The following is a 21,697-nucleotide window of genomic DNA, read 5'->3' on the forward strand; positions in this document are numbered from 1 at the left end:
TACTGGAGGTTTCACTTTGGAAGGTATGAGCTCATAAGGTGCTAGACTAGGAAGCCCAGACATTAAATATATGTTACTAACGAAGGCTCATTCATTTCTTCTCTACTGCACAAGCAGCTATATTTAAACGTGTGATTTTGAAACTCAAATTCCTTTGCCCTATGGGAAAACCCTTCTAAATTTCCTCTATCACTCTTTGAAACAACAAGCCATATTTCACATGAAATACTGCTTTATAAGAAACATACCCCAGGATTCTCAGCCCCGGTGGGAGAGAAATCTTTACCACTGACTGCTTTTCAACAAGTTTGCCTTCAGATCTGTCTCACTGAAGCACACTCCCACTCCCAAAGCTGTGGTTGTGGCCTTCTCTCCACTAAAGTTTTCTTGTTTTAAAAAGCCACTGATGAATGGTAACAGTGTAAAAAGTCTCGGCTTATTGTCAGATCATCTTCATTAATTCCTCTTAACAGGAAACAGATTTTTTTTAATGGAAGCAAAGAGTGGCAGCAGCTCTCTGACCTTTCCTTTGTAGTCTCAGAGGGCTTGAGCCCCATCTGCCATATTGTCTAAAGAATTAGTTGAGTCTCTTATCACACTGTCAACACTTTTAGAGGGAGCTCTAATTTCTCACTAGAGATCTCTGCTGAAGTTTAGGGAAGATTGTTGGTGAGCTGTTGTACCATTCTGTTATTATAAAGGATGATGACACCTATAAAAGTTATTGATTAGGTGGCTAGAGAGCCTGAAAGGAGTACCATGGGCATTAGACCATATTAAAGAATAACTGGGTCAAGGAGTCTGGTCTGGCAAATTCTGTCTTGGGCTATTCTAATGAACAGTGCTGCCTCTTGGAAGGGAAAAGTGACACCACAAGGTTGCAAAGCAGATTTCTTTTCAAGTAATTTTATATGATGCTCAAAGCTTTCCTTGAAATGTACCAAGTGCTGTTGTATCTCACTAGAAAGACAATTTTAAATTAAAATAAAGAAAAACATTAGGAGAATTCTAAACCAAAGCAAAATACTTCCTTGCAATTGTCATCTCATTTACAACTGCTGCCACGTGATGTCCCAAGTCAGGGTCATTAAGCCGCTTTCATGGTGCCCCCTCATGGATATGTTGGCCAAGTTGCCAATTTTCTACATATTCACACCCACTCAGTTCAATTATATTTGAAGAAGGGCAAAATTGACCCAATGAGATGCTTGTATGTACCCACCCCACCCCAATTACTCTGCAAAAGGGTTCAGTTAATTGAATTTGAAGCAGCACATACAAGCAATTACTGCATGATCCATACACAACTATCATAAGTAGTCGTATTATTAGTCGGAGTATATCCTCTTTTTCCATCAATAATGTGCAAAATAAAGGTTCTTGCCAACAGATGAGCAGGCTACGATGTGAGCTTCGAGTAACTTGGAGGAGAAAATCGCCTTCGTAGGTATTTCAGGACATAAAGGGGAAGACAGCTGACCAAGGTGATGACCGTGACCTTCCACAAGAATGATACGGTGGCAATGAAATAAACATCTGAAACCAAAAAAGGAAGATATCATTGGACAGAGTCCAGTGTTTTCTGAATTGTACACAGCTCAAAGGGAAAAAAGTCACAGGCTCCCCAAAAGGCAAAACATTCCACAGAGAAAATGTACTACCTTCTGGTATCTATATCCTTCCTGTCCTTCCTCCCAACTCTTCCTACAATTAAATATGCTTCTATTGATGGTTATACAAAGGTCATTAGTTATTCTCATTTTCAAGCTAGCTTTAAAAGACTCCCACACTTTGGCCGCAACCTATTTCTCCAGCCTTATCTCATATTATTATTCTATACATATCTTATTCTCTAGTCAAATTGAACTTCTCATTAGCCTCCAAACAGTACTTTGCTACATTTGTTCATTGAAATTTCCTTTCCGGAAAAATCTCTCCCAGTCCTATTTATGCCAGTCAGAGAATTCTACTCTTCTTCCAAGACCTAGATCAAATGCCCTTTTTACGTGAAGCCTTCCTGGTCTTTACATGCCAAATTTAATTGTTCCCCAATAATATTCTGCTTGTATAGCATTTGGGGTTAATCATTCTTCCTAAAAGAAATTAGTTCTAAGTAACGAAAATAGGAATCTTGAAGAAAAGGATCATATATGATTCTTCTTTTTAGCCTCCATAGTAACTTGTGCGAAACAGTTGCTCAAAAATGAGTGAAGAGTAGCTCACATTTCCACAATACTTGAAAGTTTATAAAATGCTTTCCCCATGACACCTCTATGAAATGGGTATTGCAAACAATATTTTTTCCCACTTTCCAAGTGAGTATATGTGTTCAGAGAGATTAACTTTTCCAAGGTCAAATGACTAGAAAGCAGCAAAACCAGGGCTAGGGCTCAGATCTCCCAACCTCCTTGATGCTCTGCCTAATGAACCACACTGCCTCCACAAAAGACACATAGTAAGAGTTTTCTCTGAGTGTTTTTTTTTTTAATTTGGGAATTTTCTGGCTTGGGGTTCTTTTGTCTCCTTTTAACTCTGAAACTACAAACTGCATACTTTTGATTCAAAAGGATGAACATACTTTCCAGTATTCCTTTTTACCAGTTTTAATTCATCAGAAATCCACTACCTAAACCTAAAATAAGTTCAAAGCAAGTTGAGCTACCCATGTGTTGGGGATCTCCCATAAAAATCAAAGAAATGAGGGCTGAGGTTCCTCCCAATACAGGACACAGAGCTGGTATTTGAGAGTTTTGAGAGAAGAGGAGTGACATCTTGTGGTTTTCAGTAGTAGGTGGAGAAAACTCCAGTGAGGAAGACTGCCATAACCAGATCAGCAGAAGAAAGGCATGCCCTGTCTTCATAAAAACCTAGCGTAAGAAGAAATCAGAACCTTTGTTTGGAAACCTTCAGGTTTGGAGAGAAAAAAGTCAGAGGCCTCCTCTGGACCCCAGTTCACCTTCTGGAGTCCAGCTTAAGTGTCAATTCCTCCAGGATATCTCAATCCATACAGATCCCTCCTTCCTAGGGATTCTTATGTTCTCTGCCTGCATGTCTCTTATTATTCCCTTGCTGTTATTCATCCTCCCTAGATTTAGGCTGTCAAGTTATCGCTTTATGCAATAATTCATTGTATTTATTTAATAATACCTTTATACATTGCTTTAGGGGTTTGAAAACTGCTTCACAAACATGAATCATTTTGATCCTCTGAATCAAATAAATGACTATATCCTCATCCCAATTTTAGAGATTAAAAAATGGGAATGCAAAGTGTTGAAAATGAAATTAATCCATCAACAAGCAATATTAAGCACCTACCAGGAACTGTGTCCTTGCCCTCAAGAAGTTTGCATTCTAATGGGGCAGACAACATTCCATGAATTCTAAACTGCACTGAGATTTTTGAGATACCCTGTATCAATCAGAATGTGCAAGATATTGCAAAACTGATGGAAGGTGGCCTTAGAGGGAAGGCTCAAGCAGCTAAGGGAAAGAAGGGAACAGAGAAGGAAAGGAGTGCAAAAGTCTTCTGGAGAAGGCTATGCTTGAGCTGAATCTTATTTATTTATCTATTTTAAACCCTGCTTTATGGCTCAGAATCAATATATTGGTTCCAAAGCAGAAGAGTAGTAAGGGCTAGGCAACTGTGGTTAAATCACACAGCTAAGAAGTGTTTGAATTTGGATTTGAACCCAGGACCTCCCCATCTCTAGACCTGGCTCTCAATCCATTGAGTCACCTCATTGCCCTCAATTGAGCTAAATCTTTTTTTTTTTTTTTTAAGTTTTTTTTTTTTAATCCTTGTACTTCGGTGTATTGTCTCATAGGTGGAAGATTGGTAAGGGTGGGCAATGGGGGTCAAGTGACTTGCCCAGGGTCACACAGCTGGGAAGTGGCTAAGGCCGGGTTTGAACCTAGGACCTCCTGTCTCTAGGCCTGACTCTCACTCCACTGAGCAACCCAGCTAGCCCTGAGCTAAATCTTAAAGGAAGTCAGAGATCCTATGAGTCAGAGGTTGGAAGGGAGAACATTCTAAGCATGAGGGACAGCCAGTGTAGATAGAGAGAAGGAAGATGGAAAACACCAGCCAGTCGGTCAGTATGACTTGCCGATTTGCATTCAGCTAGTAAGGAGATAGAGCTAGGGTTCAGTGCTAGGTCTTCTGATCAAATCGAACACATATTCCACTATTCTACATTGCTTTTCTCTCTTAACTTCCTAATTATGCTGTAAGATCCTTAAGGCAAAGGGACATGTTTGATACCTCTCTGTCCCCTATATCACACTGAAAACACGGTCTAGAACTCAGTTCTTTGCTCACTGAATATAAACTGGTTTTTCACACACTTGAGAAATTGTTCTCAGCTTTGTTGTTTATTATTATCGGTCAGTCATTTTTTAGTTGTGTCTGACTCTTCATGATCTCTTTTTGGAGTTTTCTTGGCAAAGATACTGGAGTGGTTTGCTATTTCCTTCTCCAGCTCATTTTATGGATGAGGAAATTGAAGCAAATAGGGTTAATAACTTGCCCCGTGTCACACAGCTACTAAGTGACTGAGGCTAGATTTGAGTCTAGGTTTTTCTGACTTTAGGCCTAGCAGTCTAGCCACTGTGCCACTTTCTATTTATAGTGATGCCTTTTTTATCCATAATAAATCCCCTTCTTAGAGTCTCATTAGGCTGATGAAAGAGATAATGTCTAAGAATTCTTCCAAGTAAAAAAATAATAGTTTGCATTTAAATAGCACTTTGTCAGGGGCAGCTAGGTAGCTCAGTGGATTGAGAGCCAGGCCTAGAGATGGAAGGTCCTGGGTTCAAATCTGGCCTCAGACATGTCCCAGCTGTGTGACCCTGGGCAAGTCATTTGACCCCCATTGCCTACCCTTACCACTCTCAAGTCGGAAGGTAAGGGTTTAAAAAATATTTTAAAAAAATAAATAGCACTTTGTCATTTGCAAAGCATTTTACATTTATTATTTCATTTGACCCTCACAACAATGAGAACTACTTGAATGGGAAACCTTGGATCTGAATCACAGTCAAATAATGAGAGGTTCACTTAGAATTCAAATAAAAGATAAATGTGGTACAAGAGAAAAAACGATGGGTCTGAGTTCAAATCCTACCTCTTTTTCTTCTTAAGTATAACTTTTGCATGTCATTTAATTTCTCTTTCAGGGCTTAGCTTCTAAGGACTCCTTCTAGCTCTAACCAATGATTCTATGGCCCTAAATCCATCTTCTTCGTCCAGCTGTCTCATTTATCGAACTGCACTTAATGGAACCCTTCTAATATACTTAAAGAACTGAGAGAGAAATCTTTAAGCAATATTTGCAAACATTTTTGAGTCTGTGGGAGATAAGCAATAGGTTAAAATAAAAAAAAAAAGATGCACACCTGCCTTTGACCTTGGGAGTCTGAAACAACCTTTATACATATACATAAATATAGAAAAAGGCTTAAGCATTTAATAGATCAAATGAATTTGAGTTTTTCTCACACTGGGCTGGCAAGACTGGATTACCACAGCATTATCCATAACACTACACAGTAAGAATGGTGAATCAGCTCTACCACCCACCTACAAAGATTTGTGAACCTGGGAAAAGAGAGAAACTGGCAGACTTTAAATCTAACTGCCCATCAATTCTCACATTACTGTCACCTGAAAAGATTTCCACTTCTATTTTTGGAATGACTTTAATTGAGATGCTAGGGATGCTGCTCAAAACTACTGGAAACTACTCCTCCAAGAAGATTGTGTTGCAACCTGACAGTGACTAACTTTGGAGTAGCCTAGGAGATGAATCCATCAATGAACATTTATATATTAGGTACTGTGGATAATACAATATATTAGGCGTGGTCTCTGACTTCATGGGGATGAATCTAACAGGAGATGAGCCATGTGTACAAATAATATTAATATAAAGTGGAATGGCAAAGTACAATAAGAAAGGTCCAAATAGGCTATTAAGAGAAGGATCAGGCTTGGCTGGGAAGGGTCACTGTTACCCTTTTACCATGAAAAGCCACTAAATGCTCTAGCCTACATTTGATGCTTGTACATTTTCCCACTGACAGGACTTTTACATTTGGAGCCTAACTATTACTTTATGGCTGCTCTGTGTACTTGAACTTCTCGACTTGTTAGAACCTGGTAGAACCAGACTTAACAGATAGATGGCATAGGGGTGCAATCTGAGGTAGCTCTGAACCAAAACTATTTCCCAACCACAGTTTATACTTTAAATACTAATCATGTCACAAAATTCTGCTATCTGTCAGAAAGAGGTTTAAATGAGACTGCATCCCCGATGTATAACCTTATACAAAATAAATGCTTATTGGATCAGATTGAATTAGACAGTACATATGACTTAGTACTAATCAATCAACCAATACTGTAAACAGGATAAAGGATAGGAATAAGATCTTTGATCTCATTGGCATAGAGAACTCCTAAGTGTGGACACCATCTCTACCAATGCAGGTTAGCACCTTCTCTGTAACACAAGATGTCAGAGAGTTGTCTAGACCACTAAGAGATTAAAGGCTGTAATAAGATTTGTTAGAGACAGTACCTGATCTCAGTTCTTCCTGTCTTTGAGTTCTGATTCTCTATGTACTAACAAGGCTGCCCCCTGGAAAAACAATCTAAAACCAAGATTAACTGACAGTAGGTCATCAATGTCAACTTCACGAATGAAAGATACTCTTGAGTTAGTGACTGCTGTGAGCTTGGACCTCAGATCAGCTTTTGCTGGGTTCACATAAATTGGCGCCTTACCAATGAACTCATGTAAGAAGACCAGGGAGGCGATGTAGCAGGAGAGGCTGAGCAATTCTGCCACTATCATGAGCCAGTGCCATGTCTGAATCGTTAATGCCACCATCAACAGCTCAGTAAGAATCAAGGACGTGAAGGAGATTGCAACAATGTGGACAAATTCTGATTCAAATAGTAGTAAAGCTCCATACATAATGATGCTACCTACAAAATCAGAAAGAGAAAATCCTGAGGAATGAAGTAAACAGAATTGAAGGATGGGTTCCCCTCCCCAATATGACCTGGCACCATCCATGAATTTTAATACAAAGATTGTATGAGACAATATGACATGGTAACTACTTTGTGCTGGACCAAGGCAGGAAGACATAGGTTGAACTCCTACCTCTGAAACTTACTGTGTGACCAAAATGTTGTGTGACCAAAGTGGCAAGTCACTTAAAGTCTAGTCGAACTCTTCAGTCTAAAATTTTAAGTCTAAGATTTAGTCTTGTTAAGTCTAAGATTCATCAACTAAAGCAAGGGTCTTCAAAGATTTTAGTCTTAGAACCCCTTTACATTTTTTAAAAGTGAGGACCCTTCCCCAAAGGGTTTTTTTCTTATGTGGGTTATATCTATGAGTATTTACTATGTTAGAAATTAAAACATCTTGGTATTGTTATGAAAATAGTTTTGACCTTACAGATCCCCTGAAAAGGACTTGAGCATACTTTGATAACCACTGAACTAAGTTATAGATAGATTGTGATCTGTACCAGTAAAGAGTTTCCACATCCATAAATTTCCATATCTTGACCTATAGATAAATTTATTCTGCTTCATATCCACATTAAATGTTTTTATTTAAAAACTAAAGTTAATGATAATGGCAGTTAACGACCAGTGATTTCTTAGAAACGAGGCAAGTAGATGAAAAAAGAAGTGTCATTATTTCACGACATGAACAATTCAGCATAACAGTTCAGCATAAAATCAGTCACTGAGTCATAGTGGTTATATAGAAATAAGGAGGATTATTAACAACAATATCTTTCTATAAGAACACATGTACAACTATAGCACAGTGAACTATGTAAAAGCAAGAAAACAATCTACATGATTATTAGGATGATATAAATGGAAATAAAAAAAATTGAAACTGAATATTTTGTAACTATAATGACTGAGAAGTTTATCCCTAAAGAGGAATATGAGAAAAATGCAATTTCTTCCTCTGTTCTTTGGAAAGGGGCGGGGAGACGGGGGGGACAGGAGGGTGGAAGACTATAGATGTGGAGTGTTATAAACACTTTCCAATTACTCATTTGAATTTAGCTAACTGCTTCCTCCACTCTTTCTTTATCTTTGTTAGAAGAGATAGTTTGCTGGATAGAGGAAGAGGAAGTAATATATTTAAAAATAAAGTTGATATAGAAACAAAAAACATCTAAAAAATGTTAAATAGCCTTCCCTGAATAATGATGATGATAATAGTTCTCATTTCTGGTTGGTTGTTTTTTTTTTAAGCTCTTACCTTCTGATTTAGAATCATTACTAAGTACTGATTCTAAGACAGAAAAACAGTAAAGCCTAGGCAATGGGGTTAAGTGATTTGCTCAGGGTCAGACAGCTAGGAAGTATGAGACCAGATTTGAACCATAGACCTTTGCACTTCAGATGTGGCTCTCTATCATTAATCTACCTAGCTTCCCCCACCCCCCAACTCCATTTCAGTTTAATGAGGGCTTTTTCTTCATAAGAACTTGGTGAAGCAGGTAGTATATATCATCATTTCCTAACACAGCTGGAGAATTAGAAGCTCAGAGAGGTCAAAATATTTGCCCAGGATCACAGTATCCAAGCCTGACATAAGTGTCAGTCAGAACTTGAAACCAGGTTGTCTGACTCCAAAGCCAACATACTGGTTGTTTTCAGTGTATAAATAATCCATAAGCAAAATTCTCTACCTCTCGTACTTTTGACTTTCATTTAATACTTGCAAGAGTCTGTAACATTGGTATAAGAAGAAATTCCACCGTCACAATACAAAAACATCATAGCTCATGGAGGCTACATTAGCATAAAGAGTCACTATAGAAGGACTCTTCATTTCCACCACAGCAAACAGACATTATGTTGCCTCCTTTTGAAACACCACAAAGAAAGCCAAAAGGAAAAAAAATTCACTTCCTTACCCTGATAGACACTTATCAAAACCCATATTAAGAAGGTCTTGTAGGACAATGGCCGTCCCTAAGTAAAAGAGAGAGAAAGAGATTAGAGTTATGTCAGAAACTAATTAACTGCCATCTGCCTTAATTTTACCAGAAGGAAATACCTATCCATTGACTGAGGCAAGTACAAGAGATTAAGTTCTGTCTAACTTTACCAAATGTCTTCAAAAAAATAAAAGGCACTAGAGAAATTAACTTTGAAAAGAATCAGCATCAGGGTTCAGGTACTGGTAGATTTACCAGTAATTAAGAGGACTAGTCACCTCCCAGTCTACTGAGAAAACACCTGAAAGACAGCATATAGAATGTTCTTAGAAAATAAAGATCTTGTTGAACCTTAAGAAGGTCCTTGTAGAGTTCTGGATACAGCATGGCAACTTCAGACTTGACATCTTTATCCAGGACCAAAGAGAATACAGGAAACATGGTATAAATAGTGGAATACCTAGAAATAAAGAAATATCACAAATTGCAAATTAGCAATATACAGAAAGAAATAAAAAGCAATTCTGGTGATACTCTGCCTAGTATGAAAGCCATGAGAATGCAAGTTCTATTTCCTGCACAGTTCACCTATTGGCTTGCTCCTTGACATACCCCATTGGCTTTACCCTCACTCCCCTGGCATATCTATTGGCTTACTATCACTCCAAACATATTTTCTTAAACTTCCCAATGATATGAAAATAATACATTTCATTCCTTCCAACCAAAACTACAAAACTAGGAGCAGCTGAAAGAACTCAGTTATCTACTGCTCAATCTATTCCATAAGCAAAAATATCTGGGATCATCTCTTCTACAAGACAGACTTCTAGAATCACCCTGAAAAAGATATCTGTGGTCTCAAATCTCTCCAACCTACTTTCTAGTATCTGCTTTTACATTATTCAGTACTAGAGAATCCAGGTTCCACGTGGCTCTGTATTTCCAAAGGTACATCAGATTCCCCAGAATTATTTATATCATATAAAGCCAAGCCTGTGAATACATTCTCCAGATGGGTGAAAAGGTTCTGAAACCTGGTAGAATCTATTGGTAGCAGTATAGGATGGTAGGAGAAATACTTACTAACTTTTATCTTTGAAACCCAGAAATGAAGATGATGAATAATAATGCCTTCTCATATCAACAATACAATGGAGGCCCCTTCTGGAAGCTTCACTGCATAGATGAAGTCCTGATAGGCTTGGGTTCCTATGTATCATTTTGGGGAGCCCCTACCTTACTTCTTAGGATCCTACTTAACATAGCCTCCTCTCCACTCAGGTAGTTCCTAAAGTATCTCATTTTCCCCCAGAGATCTCACAAAGATAGTGAGGATACAAAATAAGGGTTTTGTTTTTGCTGCCAACTTAATAGGCAATTAGCTTGGTTCCTCAATGGGGCAAACTGTACTTTCTTCATTCTCAAAAAGTACTAATGAAATAACTACAAAAACATAATAGCTACAAAAACAAGAAGCTCCATTTTTTAAGTTAGATTAAGGTCATAAGTTTTGAGAACTTACTTCAAGGGCATCTTCAATTGTATTTCCATTAATACCCAGGCCCAGTGACAACAGACATGAGCTCAAAATAATTTGGGAACTGACAGGACTTTGCAAAATGATTGTGCCCCTTTAAGAAAATGCTTCCCTTGTAATCAGATTCCAAAAAGAATAATCTCTCTTCTATACAATTCTTTAAGGAATGCTGAACTTACCCAATGATGAGAAATCCTTGATAAAGGGGTACAGAGGCAAAGTAAAACACTGAGGAGAAAACAGCCTGTGACAAAGAAAGAAAAAGGGGTCACACGAAAAACTTCTCCCAGGCCCCTAACATGAGCAGGTATCCCCTACATTAAATCCTTCTGTCTCCAGATTTGCAAGTTATTTGGCTACTAATAGTGCGAACTCAGCAAGGAGAATAGGAGTCAGAGACAGTGAGATCAATTACTTCTCTAGAGGTACTTTGGCCTTTAAGGGCAAGAAAAGGAAGTTAAGGACACTGTATTCAGGGAGCTAATTCTTAGTTGTAAATTTTCTTGCAAAATCAAAGGCAGTCCAAAGAGAGTTGTCACCTGAGGCACCGTTTAAATGATTAATGGAAAGGCTGGGGCTTTGTTCCTAGAAATGACTCTAAATCCAACTCTCACTTCCTGAGATAAGAAAGGGGAAATCCATATATACTCCTGTGTGTGTGTGTGTGTGTGTGTGTGTGTGTGTGTGTGTGTGTGTGTGTGTAACAGTGAGAAAGACAGCGGAAGAGGGAGGGAGGGATAAAGGGGGGAAGAGACAGAGAGAATGAGCCACACACTAGCCTTCCAAATCATTCCAGTAGTCAATCACAATCCTTCCCTTGTTACTAAAGTCTTCTACTCCCTATGGGAATGTCCTTTAACTAAAGATCAGCACCATTCATTAAAGAGTGTTGGGTTTGGAATCATAGGACTTGGGTTTAAATCTCACCTCTAATATGACTTGTATGAATCTGGGTAAGTAACTTAGCCTCCCTGGGCTAAGCTTCTTCCATTATGATTTAAGATCCTTAAATTCGAGCCTATTTTTGCCTTTTTCTTGAAACTCTAGCATTTAGCACTCAGCACATATAGACTGGACCTATGATTTCACTGGTATAGAGAACTCCCAAGTAAGGACATTCCCTTCATCAAAGTATGTCAGTGCCTTTTCTACAACTTAAAATCTTAAGAGAACTGCCTAGAGCACTGGGAGATTAAAGGTCACACAGTATGTGTCAGGGACAGAACCGGATCCCAAATTGACCTGGCTTTGAGGCCAGCTCTGGACCCATCCTACCACATGTGGAGCATTTAAAAAAATACGTAAGTGATCAATTGGTCTAGAGGGATTCTGAGGTTCCCCCTGCTCTAGACCTACAAGATCCTATGATTCTACAAAATAGAGTTGTAAGTTTATAGAAATTTTGTTCTAACCACCCCTAGGTCAAAAGCAGTTTTGCTCATCTAAGTACATGAATATTCCAATGGACCCTTTGGGCAAAGTGAAGCAATATATCCAATGCTCAGCATTGATTTTTAAACAAATCACAATCACATGCAACCAGTGGAGAAGAATTCATTTATTCCCTGAAGCTGGATACTCATAGAGTTACCCCAATATATTTGTCAGGGATTAATACTTTAGTTTTTATATAGGCAATTCTCCATCCCGAGTCAAAAAGAGTAAGGGATTGCATGAATTCTTAGAAACATATGGACAATGGAGAATTGAGTTCATCAAGCCAAGATTCTCTACGTGCATCCAGTGATGACAGATTAATTTCCAAATGATTAAAAACATAGCTTTGTCCAGCTCAATGCTTAAGTTAATGTAAATTAAAGACACAGATGTGGGTATGACTAACCAAACCAGCTGTTTGGATTTGGAGAATTTTGATGAAAATGAATTTGAGAGTTCCCCATTGTGACTTCCTCTCCTTCCCCCACACACCTCTCCTCCAAGTAAATGGATGAGAGACAGGACAATATAATAGAAAGAGCACCGAATTAGAATCAAAAGCCTGAACTTGAATCCTGGCTTTGACCCAGGGCAAGTTACAAACTAAGTTTCAGTTTTCTCATCTGCAAAATTGCAATAATAAAACTCAAACTACCTCACAAGGTTATTAGGAGGAAAATGTGTGTGTATAATTATATTATACCTACACATAGATATAATATATGTGTATGTATTTATGTATGTACATATGTGTGTATGTATGTGAGCAGCTAAGCGGCACAATAGAGTGCTAGACCTAGAGTCAAGAAGACTCTTCTTCCTGAGGTCAAATCAGACCTCAGATACTTACTCATTGTGCGACCCTGGGCATGTCATTTAATTCTACCTCAGTTTACCTACAGCAAAATGAGCTAGAGAAGGAAAGGGCAAACCACTCCAGTATCTTTGCCAAGAAAACATCAAATGGCGTTACAAAGAATCGGGCGTGGGTAAAAAAATGACTGAAAATGTATATAATGTATATGTATACAGGCATATTATAAACACACCTATGTGTGTTTTATAAATATTACAAAAATAAAATCTATCATCAATGAGTAACAATCAAGATATTAACAAATGTAATGGATACGTATGATATACGTACAAATTTGTTAATCAATATGCCATCCTAAAGATGTGTTAGGGTAGAAGAGAAGTTGGGCAATCACATACATTAGGAAATTACTGATTTTCCATTTTGAAGAACAATATGATATTCAAATAAGACTTAATCATTATAAAGTATAGTGTTGCCTCAGGTTTCAAAGTGCTCTGCAGACCCAATATTTAATTCTATCCCTTATCAGGGGGGGAACAAGCAATAATATTCCCCATTTTAAAGTTGAAGTTCCCTAGAAACTCAATGATTTATCCACCATCCAGAAGCTATATCTCTTGGTCAGGGTAGATATACAGTCTAGTGATTGACATTCCCATATTTTTTCCCAGCCAACCATAGGATTTCTATCTAACAATGACCAACTCTGGATGACTACATCTGCCCTCTTTTCCCCACATGACTCAGAAGTCACTGCTAAACTCCTAGAATTTGGTGATTCCCTTAAAATGTGGCTTTCTCCCTTGGACTGACCCTGCTATGGGTGTAAAAGCCAAGATGGGTAACTGCAGCTTCTTTGGAGTGGGCCATTTTTCTCAGTACCAAATCCTAACTATGTTAGAATATTAATGAGAATAACAGTGAGATTGACCAACATTTACATAGCACTTCAAGGTTAGAAAAGTGCTTTACATATATTATCTCATTTATCCTCACTACCCTCTGAGGTAGATGCCATTATTATTCCTATTTCACAGATAAGGAAACAGGAAATTGGAAGTAAGCAACTTTTCCAGGGTTACACAGCTAGTTAAGTGCCTGAGATAGAATTCAAATTCAGGTCTTCTTAACTATTAAGAGCAGCATTCCATAGACCTAGTTTGCAGCTATGTGCTGTCATGTATCAGGGGACCTCCATATTAGACACGGTTCTTACAGGCTTGACACATTCTTAAACACCTTTCCTTTGGTTCCCGCCCAATGCACAGGCAAATAGATTCTTAACATATTCTCTGTGCCAATGCGAATGCTCCTCCTCCAGGAGCATAGGTTTTAACTCCTTCACAACTTAATCTTTGTGAACTGTTGTGACTGAAAAATTTCCTCCCTTCGTGGTCAACCTTCCAGCAAGGAACCTCTCTTCTTCCTACATGTTCTTGGGCAGCAGACGCGGTCTTTGGCTAGACTTAAAAACAAAGGCTTTTCTGGCTTAGTACTTCTCATGGTGTCCTTAATATTTTTCAAATTAGAAGCTCCCACCTAAGTCAATCATTTACTCAACATCCATTGACCAAGTACCTCTAGTAGACAAGATGCACACACAAGAAGGTCCCAAGATTCTGTTTACCTGCATGGTGCTGATACAGAGGCTTCTGTGGATAACAAATTGACTGAGGGCGGCTGAGCGTTTGTAACTGTTCCTTCCATGAACCATAAGTAACCGGCCCAGATGTTTAAATTGAGTGACGGAAAAATCTGCAGCAAGAGATGCTTGTTTTCCTTCCTAAAATCCAATGAAATTGAGCACCATTAGAGTACAAGAGGTCAGGGTAAAAACTTTTTTTTAATTGAAAAAACAAGATGTTCTTTGGGAATTTTTGAGAAACTTCAATGAAGAAACCTTAGTTCTTTGGTTTCAAGCTCCACATGGTAGGTGGTCCAACTTAGAAGTTAAGCTTAAGAAGCAGAGGTAATTTAAATAAAAACATTCTGAATTACAAGTCAATTACAATTTAGGGGGATAACTAGATACAGCAATAAATGTTAAGTGGTAAAGCCGACCCCAGAACCTGTAGCTGAATGCTCCAAATCCTCTAAGGGTAATGCATTTTTTTTTAAACAAAATTCAATACCTTCTCAGTTAGCTCAATTTTTTTCCCTAAGGAAATGTGGGCTCTTCTCAGATGTAAAACTCTTCTTGTCCTTTAATCCAGCAATCTCACTAATAAGACTATGCCTACCTGAAAGTTATCAGGTAGAGGAAAAAAAAAAGGTCTAGCTGTATGAAAGTATATTTTTGGAAATAATCCATGAGTCTACCATTTAGGGACTGACTGAGAAAATTGTAGTACATGAATATAATATAAATTATTATGTCATAAGAAATAGAAAATATGAATTTGTTAAGTGACTTGTCCAGGTCACGCAGCTAGAAAGTGTCTGAGGTCACATTTGAACCCAGATCCTCCCAACTCCAGACCTGGTGTTCTAGCCATTGTGCTACCCAGTTACCACTAATGCCATTCTTAAGACCCTGATGAATCAGCTACAGAAAAGTTCAGGGAACAGCCAAACCGAAAAAAAAACAACTTTTATTCAGTCACTCACCTTTCCTTCTACCCCTACACCACAATCGGATTCCTGAATCATGCTAACATCATTGCCTCCATCACCTGCAAACAAACAAAAAAAAGATGGAAATTTGGAGATGGTCAGAAAACAGGGCTCCTATATCCAGAACAATAAAAGTAACTAACATTTATATAATACTTTAGACTGAGTTTTATATATGTTAATTTGTCTAATCCTTACAACAATCCTATAAAGTATCACCATTTTACAGATGAGGAAAATGAGTCTAAAACAGGTTAAGTGACATTTCCAGGGTCCGTGTCAAAAGACAAATTTTAATTCAAGGCTTCCTGACTCAGAGGCCAGCCCTCTAGCCACTGCATCACCTAACTGCCTCTACTGCCAATAAGAGGCCTCATTCAAAATGTGGACCCAGGGTAGCCAGGTGGTTCAGTGGATAGAGACCCTAGTGAATCCTGGGTTCAAATCTGACCTCAGACACTCCTAAGTGTGTGACACTGGACAACTCACTTAATCCCTTAATCCCTTTGGCCTAGACCTTACAGACCTTCTTCCCTAGAAGCAGTACTTTGCATTGATTCTGAGACAGAAGATAAGTGGTTTTTGTTTTTTTTTTTGGTTAAATGTGGACCCAGTGCTCTTCATCAAATAAAAACATAAGCAAATCATCAATTTTAAAATGTTTTTACTATGTTTAGCCTTAAATGTTTAGCCTTAAGCACAAATTAAACAATTTTTTTCAATTGGAAGATAAAAAATTTGGATGTTGAAAAGTATTTCAATGCTCAGGCATGAAGTGGGTCTATTAACCAGTGAACTGGGGAGATCTGATAATCATCTAAATCAGTGATGGGCAAACTATTCCCCGTAGGTCAGATCCAGGCCATAGTTTGCCCATTACTGCCTTAAGCAATTCCCTAATCACTACATCAGCATGTGGGGGTTTAATGATTAGGATATTAGGGCCTGGACCTGGCCCGAGGGAAATAGTTTGCTCATGGCTGATTTAGATGATTCAGCATCATCAATATCATTATCCCACCAACTTTAAAAATTTGAATACTAAAATGTTAATAAATAATAATAGCGACATACATTTCTCTCATACTTTCTACTTCCTAAAATACTTCCTTTTAAGATAGGTAAATCTTTGAGGTAAGTAGTACAAGTATTTTCTCTATTTTTCAGATATAGAAACTAAAGCTTCAGAGGTAAGATGTGGTTCAGATGCTATATCCTGTCATGATGTTCTGACTCCTTCACTTGCCCCACTCCCTCCCAATGCACTATATTCTTCCTTAACCCAGACATATCACTTTATTTTATTTTGAAACTCTAATGGACCTGTCATAATCTTTGCTGATATCTTAGTTCCCTATTGGACTAGGTTCTATGCCGGTAGGAATTTCATCTTACTTAAATTTTGTAACTTCCCCAGCACATAATCTACTCCTTTGCATACCCTATGTGCATATCAAATGTTTATTGAATGAGAAAATAAAGCAAGTTGCTGAAAGATCCAAAACTAGTAAAAGGTAGATCTGGACTGAAATTTAGATGTTCTGCCTCTTCGGATAAAGGAGAAATTGATTGGCATGGAACCTGCAGACTTAAAAATGCCTACCGACAGCACAGGTCAGCTTTCCCGTCCGTTCCTGCAGAAGACGCACAATCTGGGCCTTCTGGGTGGGGGCACAGCGGCAGCAGACCACTGCTGGACACTGGCAGGCCAGCTCCATGAACTCGTACTCATAGTATTTCAGACACACCTGACGTGGGAGAACCCAAAACAGTTATCTCTCACATGTAGCTCACAACAAAAACAGGACTAGTTATACTCTTAAGACTTGACCTTTGTTATTCCCAATGATTCCTGAGCATACCTCCAAGGAGTCACCAGAGATCACCAGGGCACAGTCATGTTTCCTGCGGAACGCATTCAGCTCCAAATGTGCTTCTCCCCGGTTAGTCACCTGGAAATGAACAAATAGGGAAAAGCAATGCTCCAGAGAAGTGGCTAGTAAAACAAACACTTTTATCTTAAAATGCTCCATGCTTGCATATGGTACCTAAATCAACAAATCCCTGACTCTAACCATCCCTGCAAGGCTAAGGATAAGCTCCTTTTGCTCCCCTCATTTTTTTTTGAAGGCACAAGATTGTAAAATAAAATTCTGTGCAAACAAAATGTGTAGGAGAACAAGTGTACCTTGAGATCCACTTTCTTACAGGTTTCACTTACCCCAAATCTGAGAAAGTAGGAGGAAGCAGCACAGTGTCATGGGAAGAGAAATAACTGGTCTTAAAGTCCCAAGTCCCTGATCCCAGATCCCTTATTTGTGAGCTCTGAGACCCTTGGCAAGTCACTGTAATTCTCTAGATCTTCATTCCCTCACATGCAAAGTGGGAATGATAACATCCCAATTATGTATCTCACAAAGTTGTGGTAAGGATCACATGAAATGATTTATGCAAAATGTCTCATAAGTGTGAAAACACTGTGTAAATGTGGGCTGCCAATCAAATCAATACAGTTAAAGTATTGTGGTGGACACCAGAGATACAAAGAAAATATGTCATTAAAAAAAGATAAGCACCTGCCCTGAAGGAGTTTGCATTTTCCTAGAATGATGGATTTGTACACATTAACAGATATGTAGAGCTAAAATAATTTCATGAAAAAGAACACTAAAAATTAGTTTTCCTTATTCAGCATAATGCTTGATTTTGGTCACTGTTAAAAGTTTATCTCCCACAGATTACTGATGATTCAGAGTACACTTGGAAACCCGCCATTGATAGATAAGAGTATCTAGACCTAAGAGGATGATTTTGTTGTTGTTGTTGTTGAGTCATGTCTGACTCTTTGTAATGCTGTGGACCATAGCATGGTAGTACTATCCAAAGGATTTTTTTGACAAAGAAAGTAGAGTTGTTTGCCATTTCCTTCTCCAATGGATTAAGACAAACAGAGGTTAACTGACTCACCCCAGGGTCACAAAGCTAGTAAGTGTCTGAGGTAGGATTTGAAATCAGGTCTCCCTAACCCTAGTCCCAGCACTTTATCCACTAAGCCACCTTGCTGCCTCCAAGGCAAATGGAAGTTAAATGTCTGAGGTCAAATTTAAACCTCGGGTCCTCCTGACTGAAGAACCAGTGTTTTATCCGCTGAGTCACCTAGCTGTCTCAAAAGGATGGTTTGAACCTGCTCTAATGCAAGAAAACATTTAGAGTCACTTCGAACTCAGGATTGTTGGCTTCTGACTCAGTTGTGGAGGATTTATAGATCCTATCTTAAGTACAAACTTGTTTTTCTCTGACTTCTTAATCTAATGCCAAGTACTTAGCACTAGAAAATCTACCAAGTATATTCTAGTGGTTTCGAATAAGTGAAAGTAACCTGCCTGGGTCACTGGGGAGAGTGGGGGGGGGGAGGGGAAGGAGGGGGAGAGACAGAGACAGAGAGAGAGAGAGAGAGAAAGAGAGAGAGAGAGAGAGAGAGAGAGAGAGNAGACAAAGACAAAGACAAAGACAAAGACAAAGACAAAGACAAAGACAAAGACAAAGACAAAGACAAAGACAAAGACAAAGACAAAGACAAAGACAAAGACAAAGACAAAGACAAAGACAAAGACAAAGACAAAGACAAAGACAAAGACAAAGACAAAGACAAAGACAAAGACAAAGACAAAGACAAAGACAAAGACAAAGACAAAGACAAAGACAAAGACAAAGACAAAGACAAAGACAAAGACAAAGACAAAGACAAAGACAAAGACAAAGACAAAGACAAAGACAAAGACAAAGACAAAGACAAAGACAAAGACAAAGACAAAGACAAAGACAAAGACAAAGACAAAGACAAAGACAAAGACAAAGACAAAGACAAAGACAAAGACAAAGACAAAGACAAAGACAAAGACAAAGACAAAGACAAAGACAAAGACAAAGACAAAGACAAAGACAAAGACAAAGACAAAGCATCATGGTGTAGAAAGAATCAAAGATTTAGAGTGAGAAGATTCAGGTGATCCTAACTGATATTAGCCAAGAGACACATTTATCACTCTTAGTTTCTTAATCTCTAAAATGGGAGGAATAAAACTTTTGTGATATGTCTGATAAGAATACATTGAGAAAAAAAAATCCCTCATGACCTAACTATAAAGCTATTCTTAACCCTCAGGCAGGATAAGAATCTTTTATCTTCAACCAACTCAGCACCTGGTTGGTTGCAGGCACCACTTAATTCCACTTAAGCCAATCATACAAAGTGTTCTCTTCCCTAGCCTTCTGGCTAATCCTCCTTAACCCCTTTTCCTCTCTCCTAACCTAACTCCCCCACCCCCAGAAGGAGACTCAGTACATGCTCTGGAAAAGTCCCTGCTTACCACATTCTGCACAGTCCTGACAGAAAGAACACTCACCAATCTAAAAATATGGATGTCCTGGTTCCTGGTTACCAGATGTGCGTTCTTGGCCGTACATGTGGCTGTCTCCAGTTTGTCCCCCGTCAGCATCCAAACCTGAAATTAAAACATGGAAGGGACTCATGTTAGTTCGTTTTTGAGGCTGCCTGCGTCAGCTGAGTTTCCAAGAACGCTAAGCTAAATCTGATCTATTCAATTTGCCTGCCTCAGAACATGCTGTTTTAAAAGGCTTCACCACAGGAGATGCCCCAGTTCATGAGTCTGGGAGCTAGGAAGCTTCCCATAATAAGACAGTTTGTGTGCAGGGATAGCCCCACATTAGCAAGTAGGCCATTCTTCTAGTTCAAATTGTCAAGGCAGGGAGGAGGAGTTACAGTGAAAGAACCTGACTATCCAAAAAATGTTTCCTCCACACCTTTGGTATCGTACCAGAAAATGACTGTCAACATCATTCTTTAACAACCCTTTTTTACAAACTCTTACCTTCTGTCTTAGAACCAGTACTGTGTATAGGCAGGAAGTGATGTGTGCTAGGCAATGGGGGCTAATCGACGTGCCCAAAGTCATAAAGCTAGGAAGTGTTTGAACCCAGGACTTCTGGTCTCTAGGTCTGGTTTTCAATCCACTAGCTATCCCCCACAACCTTTTAAAATAAAAACCTTGATTATCTTAGCTTGGTAGAATAGAGAGAGCACTGGGTATAGAAACAGAAAACTTGGACTCACCCCTTGGTTGCTGTTTGATCCTAATTAAAAAATGCTTTTTCTCTGAGCCTCAGTTTATATATATATATAAATAAAAGCTCTTTTCTAGAGCTTATATGTTTGCTATGAGGCATCAAATCACTTTAAAGTCATATAGAAATACTTGCTCCTATTGATATTCGACCTAGATTAGGTCCTTTCATTGTTTGAGAAAGAGCATATTTTTAACAAGTGAAATACCAGTTAAATCAGTGATTCCCAAAGTGGGCACTACCGCCCCCTGGTGGGTGCTGCAGCGATCCAGGGAGGCGATAATGGCCACATTTTTTTATATTACATTCTATTCTGAATTCAATAAATAGTTTCATAATTTCCAGGGGGCCCTAAGTAATACTTTTTCTGGAATTTGGGAACCACTGAGTTAAATTATCTGATTAAACTATTGCTGCCCTTTGGGCCTATGAGAAAGGATACAAAACAGTCCTGATGAAGCAGGGACAGGGTCAGAAATGCAGGGCACCAATCAAAAGATGGAAAGAGAGAGGGCAAAGAGCAGGGAGAGAACAAAACAGGATTTCTTTGGCTATTTACTCACAACAAACTACAATTATAAACTGAAGGTTAACAATGGAATATAGCTAATATGGAAACACATATGCATGTATATTCACATACACATTCATTCATCTTTTTTGTTATGTTTTAACCTTTACTTTCTGTCTTAGCATCAATTCTAAGACAGAAGAGAGGCAAGAGGTAGACCTTTGGGGTTAAGTGATTTGCCTAGAGTCCAATAAAAAGGTAGAGCCTGAGGCCAGATTTGAACTCAGATCCTCCCAACTCTGGGCTTGGTGCTCTATCTACTGTGCTATCTAGCTGCCCTCCAGACACATGCAAAGACATTTAAATGGTCACTGAGTTTCACTGAAGGACATGAGGACAACAGGCATCATTTGTGCTCCTGGAATGAGTTCAGGGATTATTTGAGTCTCTTCTTTCATCTGGGTCCTAAAGTTGGAAGATCATTGGATCCTAGACTTGGTGCTAAAAGAAATTTTAGAGCTCATCTAGTCCAACTCTCTCATTTTACAGATTAGGGAACCAAGGCCCAGAGAAAGTAAGTGACTTGACCACAGTTATATGTATAAAAAGTGGCCAAGTGGGGATTTGGACCCAAGTGGTTTGA

At 38.7% G+C, this 21,697-nt stretch overlaps 1 protein-coding gene across 1 annotated transcript in view; it reads right to left on the bottom strand.

Annotated features, from left to right (window-relative positions):
* Positions 1 to 1,345: 1,345 nt before the first annotated feature.
* The window catches only part of ATP9A (ATPase phospholipid transporting 9A (putative)), a 149,563-nt gene continuing 129,211 nt past the window's right edge, over positions 1,346 to 21,697 (bottom strand). Inside the window, exons 19-28 of the mRNA XM_044663832.1 lie at positions 19,805 to 19,903; positions 17,261 to 17,350; positions 17,002 to 17,146; positions 15,393 to 15,457; positions 14,413 to 14,568; positions 10,708 to 10,772; positions 9,340 to 9,448; positions 8,965 to 9,022; positions 6,791 to 6,994; positions 1,346 to 1,536 (exon numbers count right to left, since the gene is read on the bottom strand). Coding sequence (XP_044519767.1) covers positions 1,400 to 1,536; positions 6,791 to 6,994; positions 8,965 to 9,022; positions 9,340 to 9,448; positions 10,708 to 10,772; positions 14,413 to 14,568; positions 15,393 to 15,457; positions 17,002 to 17,146; positions 17,261 to 17,350; positions 19,805 to 19,903 — 1,128 coding nt within the window. The 3' untranslated portion in view covers positions 1,346 to 1,399. The remainder of the gene's footprint in view (positions 1,537 to 6,790; positions 6,995 to 8,964; positions 9,023 to 9,339; positions 9,449 to 10,707; positions 10,773 to 14,412; positions 14,569 to 15,392; positions 15,458 to 17,001; positions 17,147 to 17,260; positions 17,351 to 19,804; positions 19,904 to 21,697) is intronic.

The sequence above is a fragment of the Gracilinanus agilis genome, chromosome 2, assembly GCF_016433145.1.
Source record: "Gracilinanus agilis isolate LMUSP501 chromosome 2, AgileGrace, whole genome shotgun sequence".
In the NCBI taxonomy this organism is placed as follows: Eukaryota; Metazoa; Chordata; class Mammalia; order Didelphimorphia; family Didelphidae; genus Gracilinanus; species Gracilinanus agilis.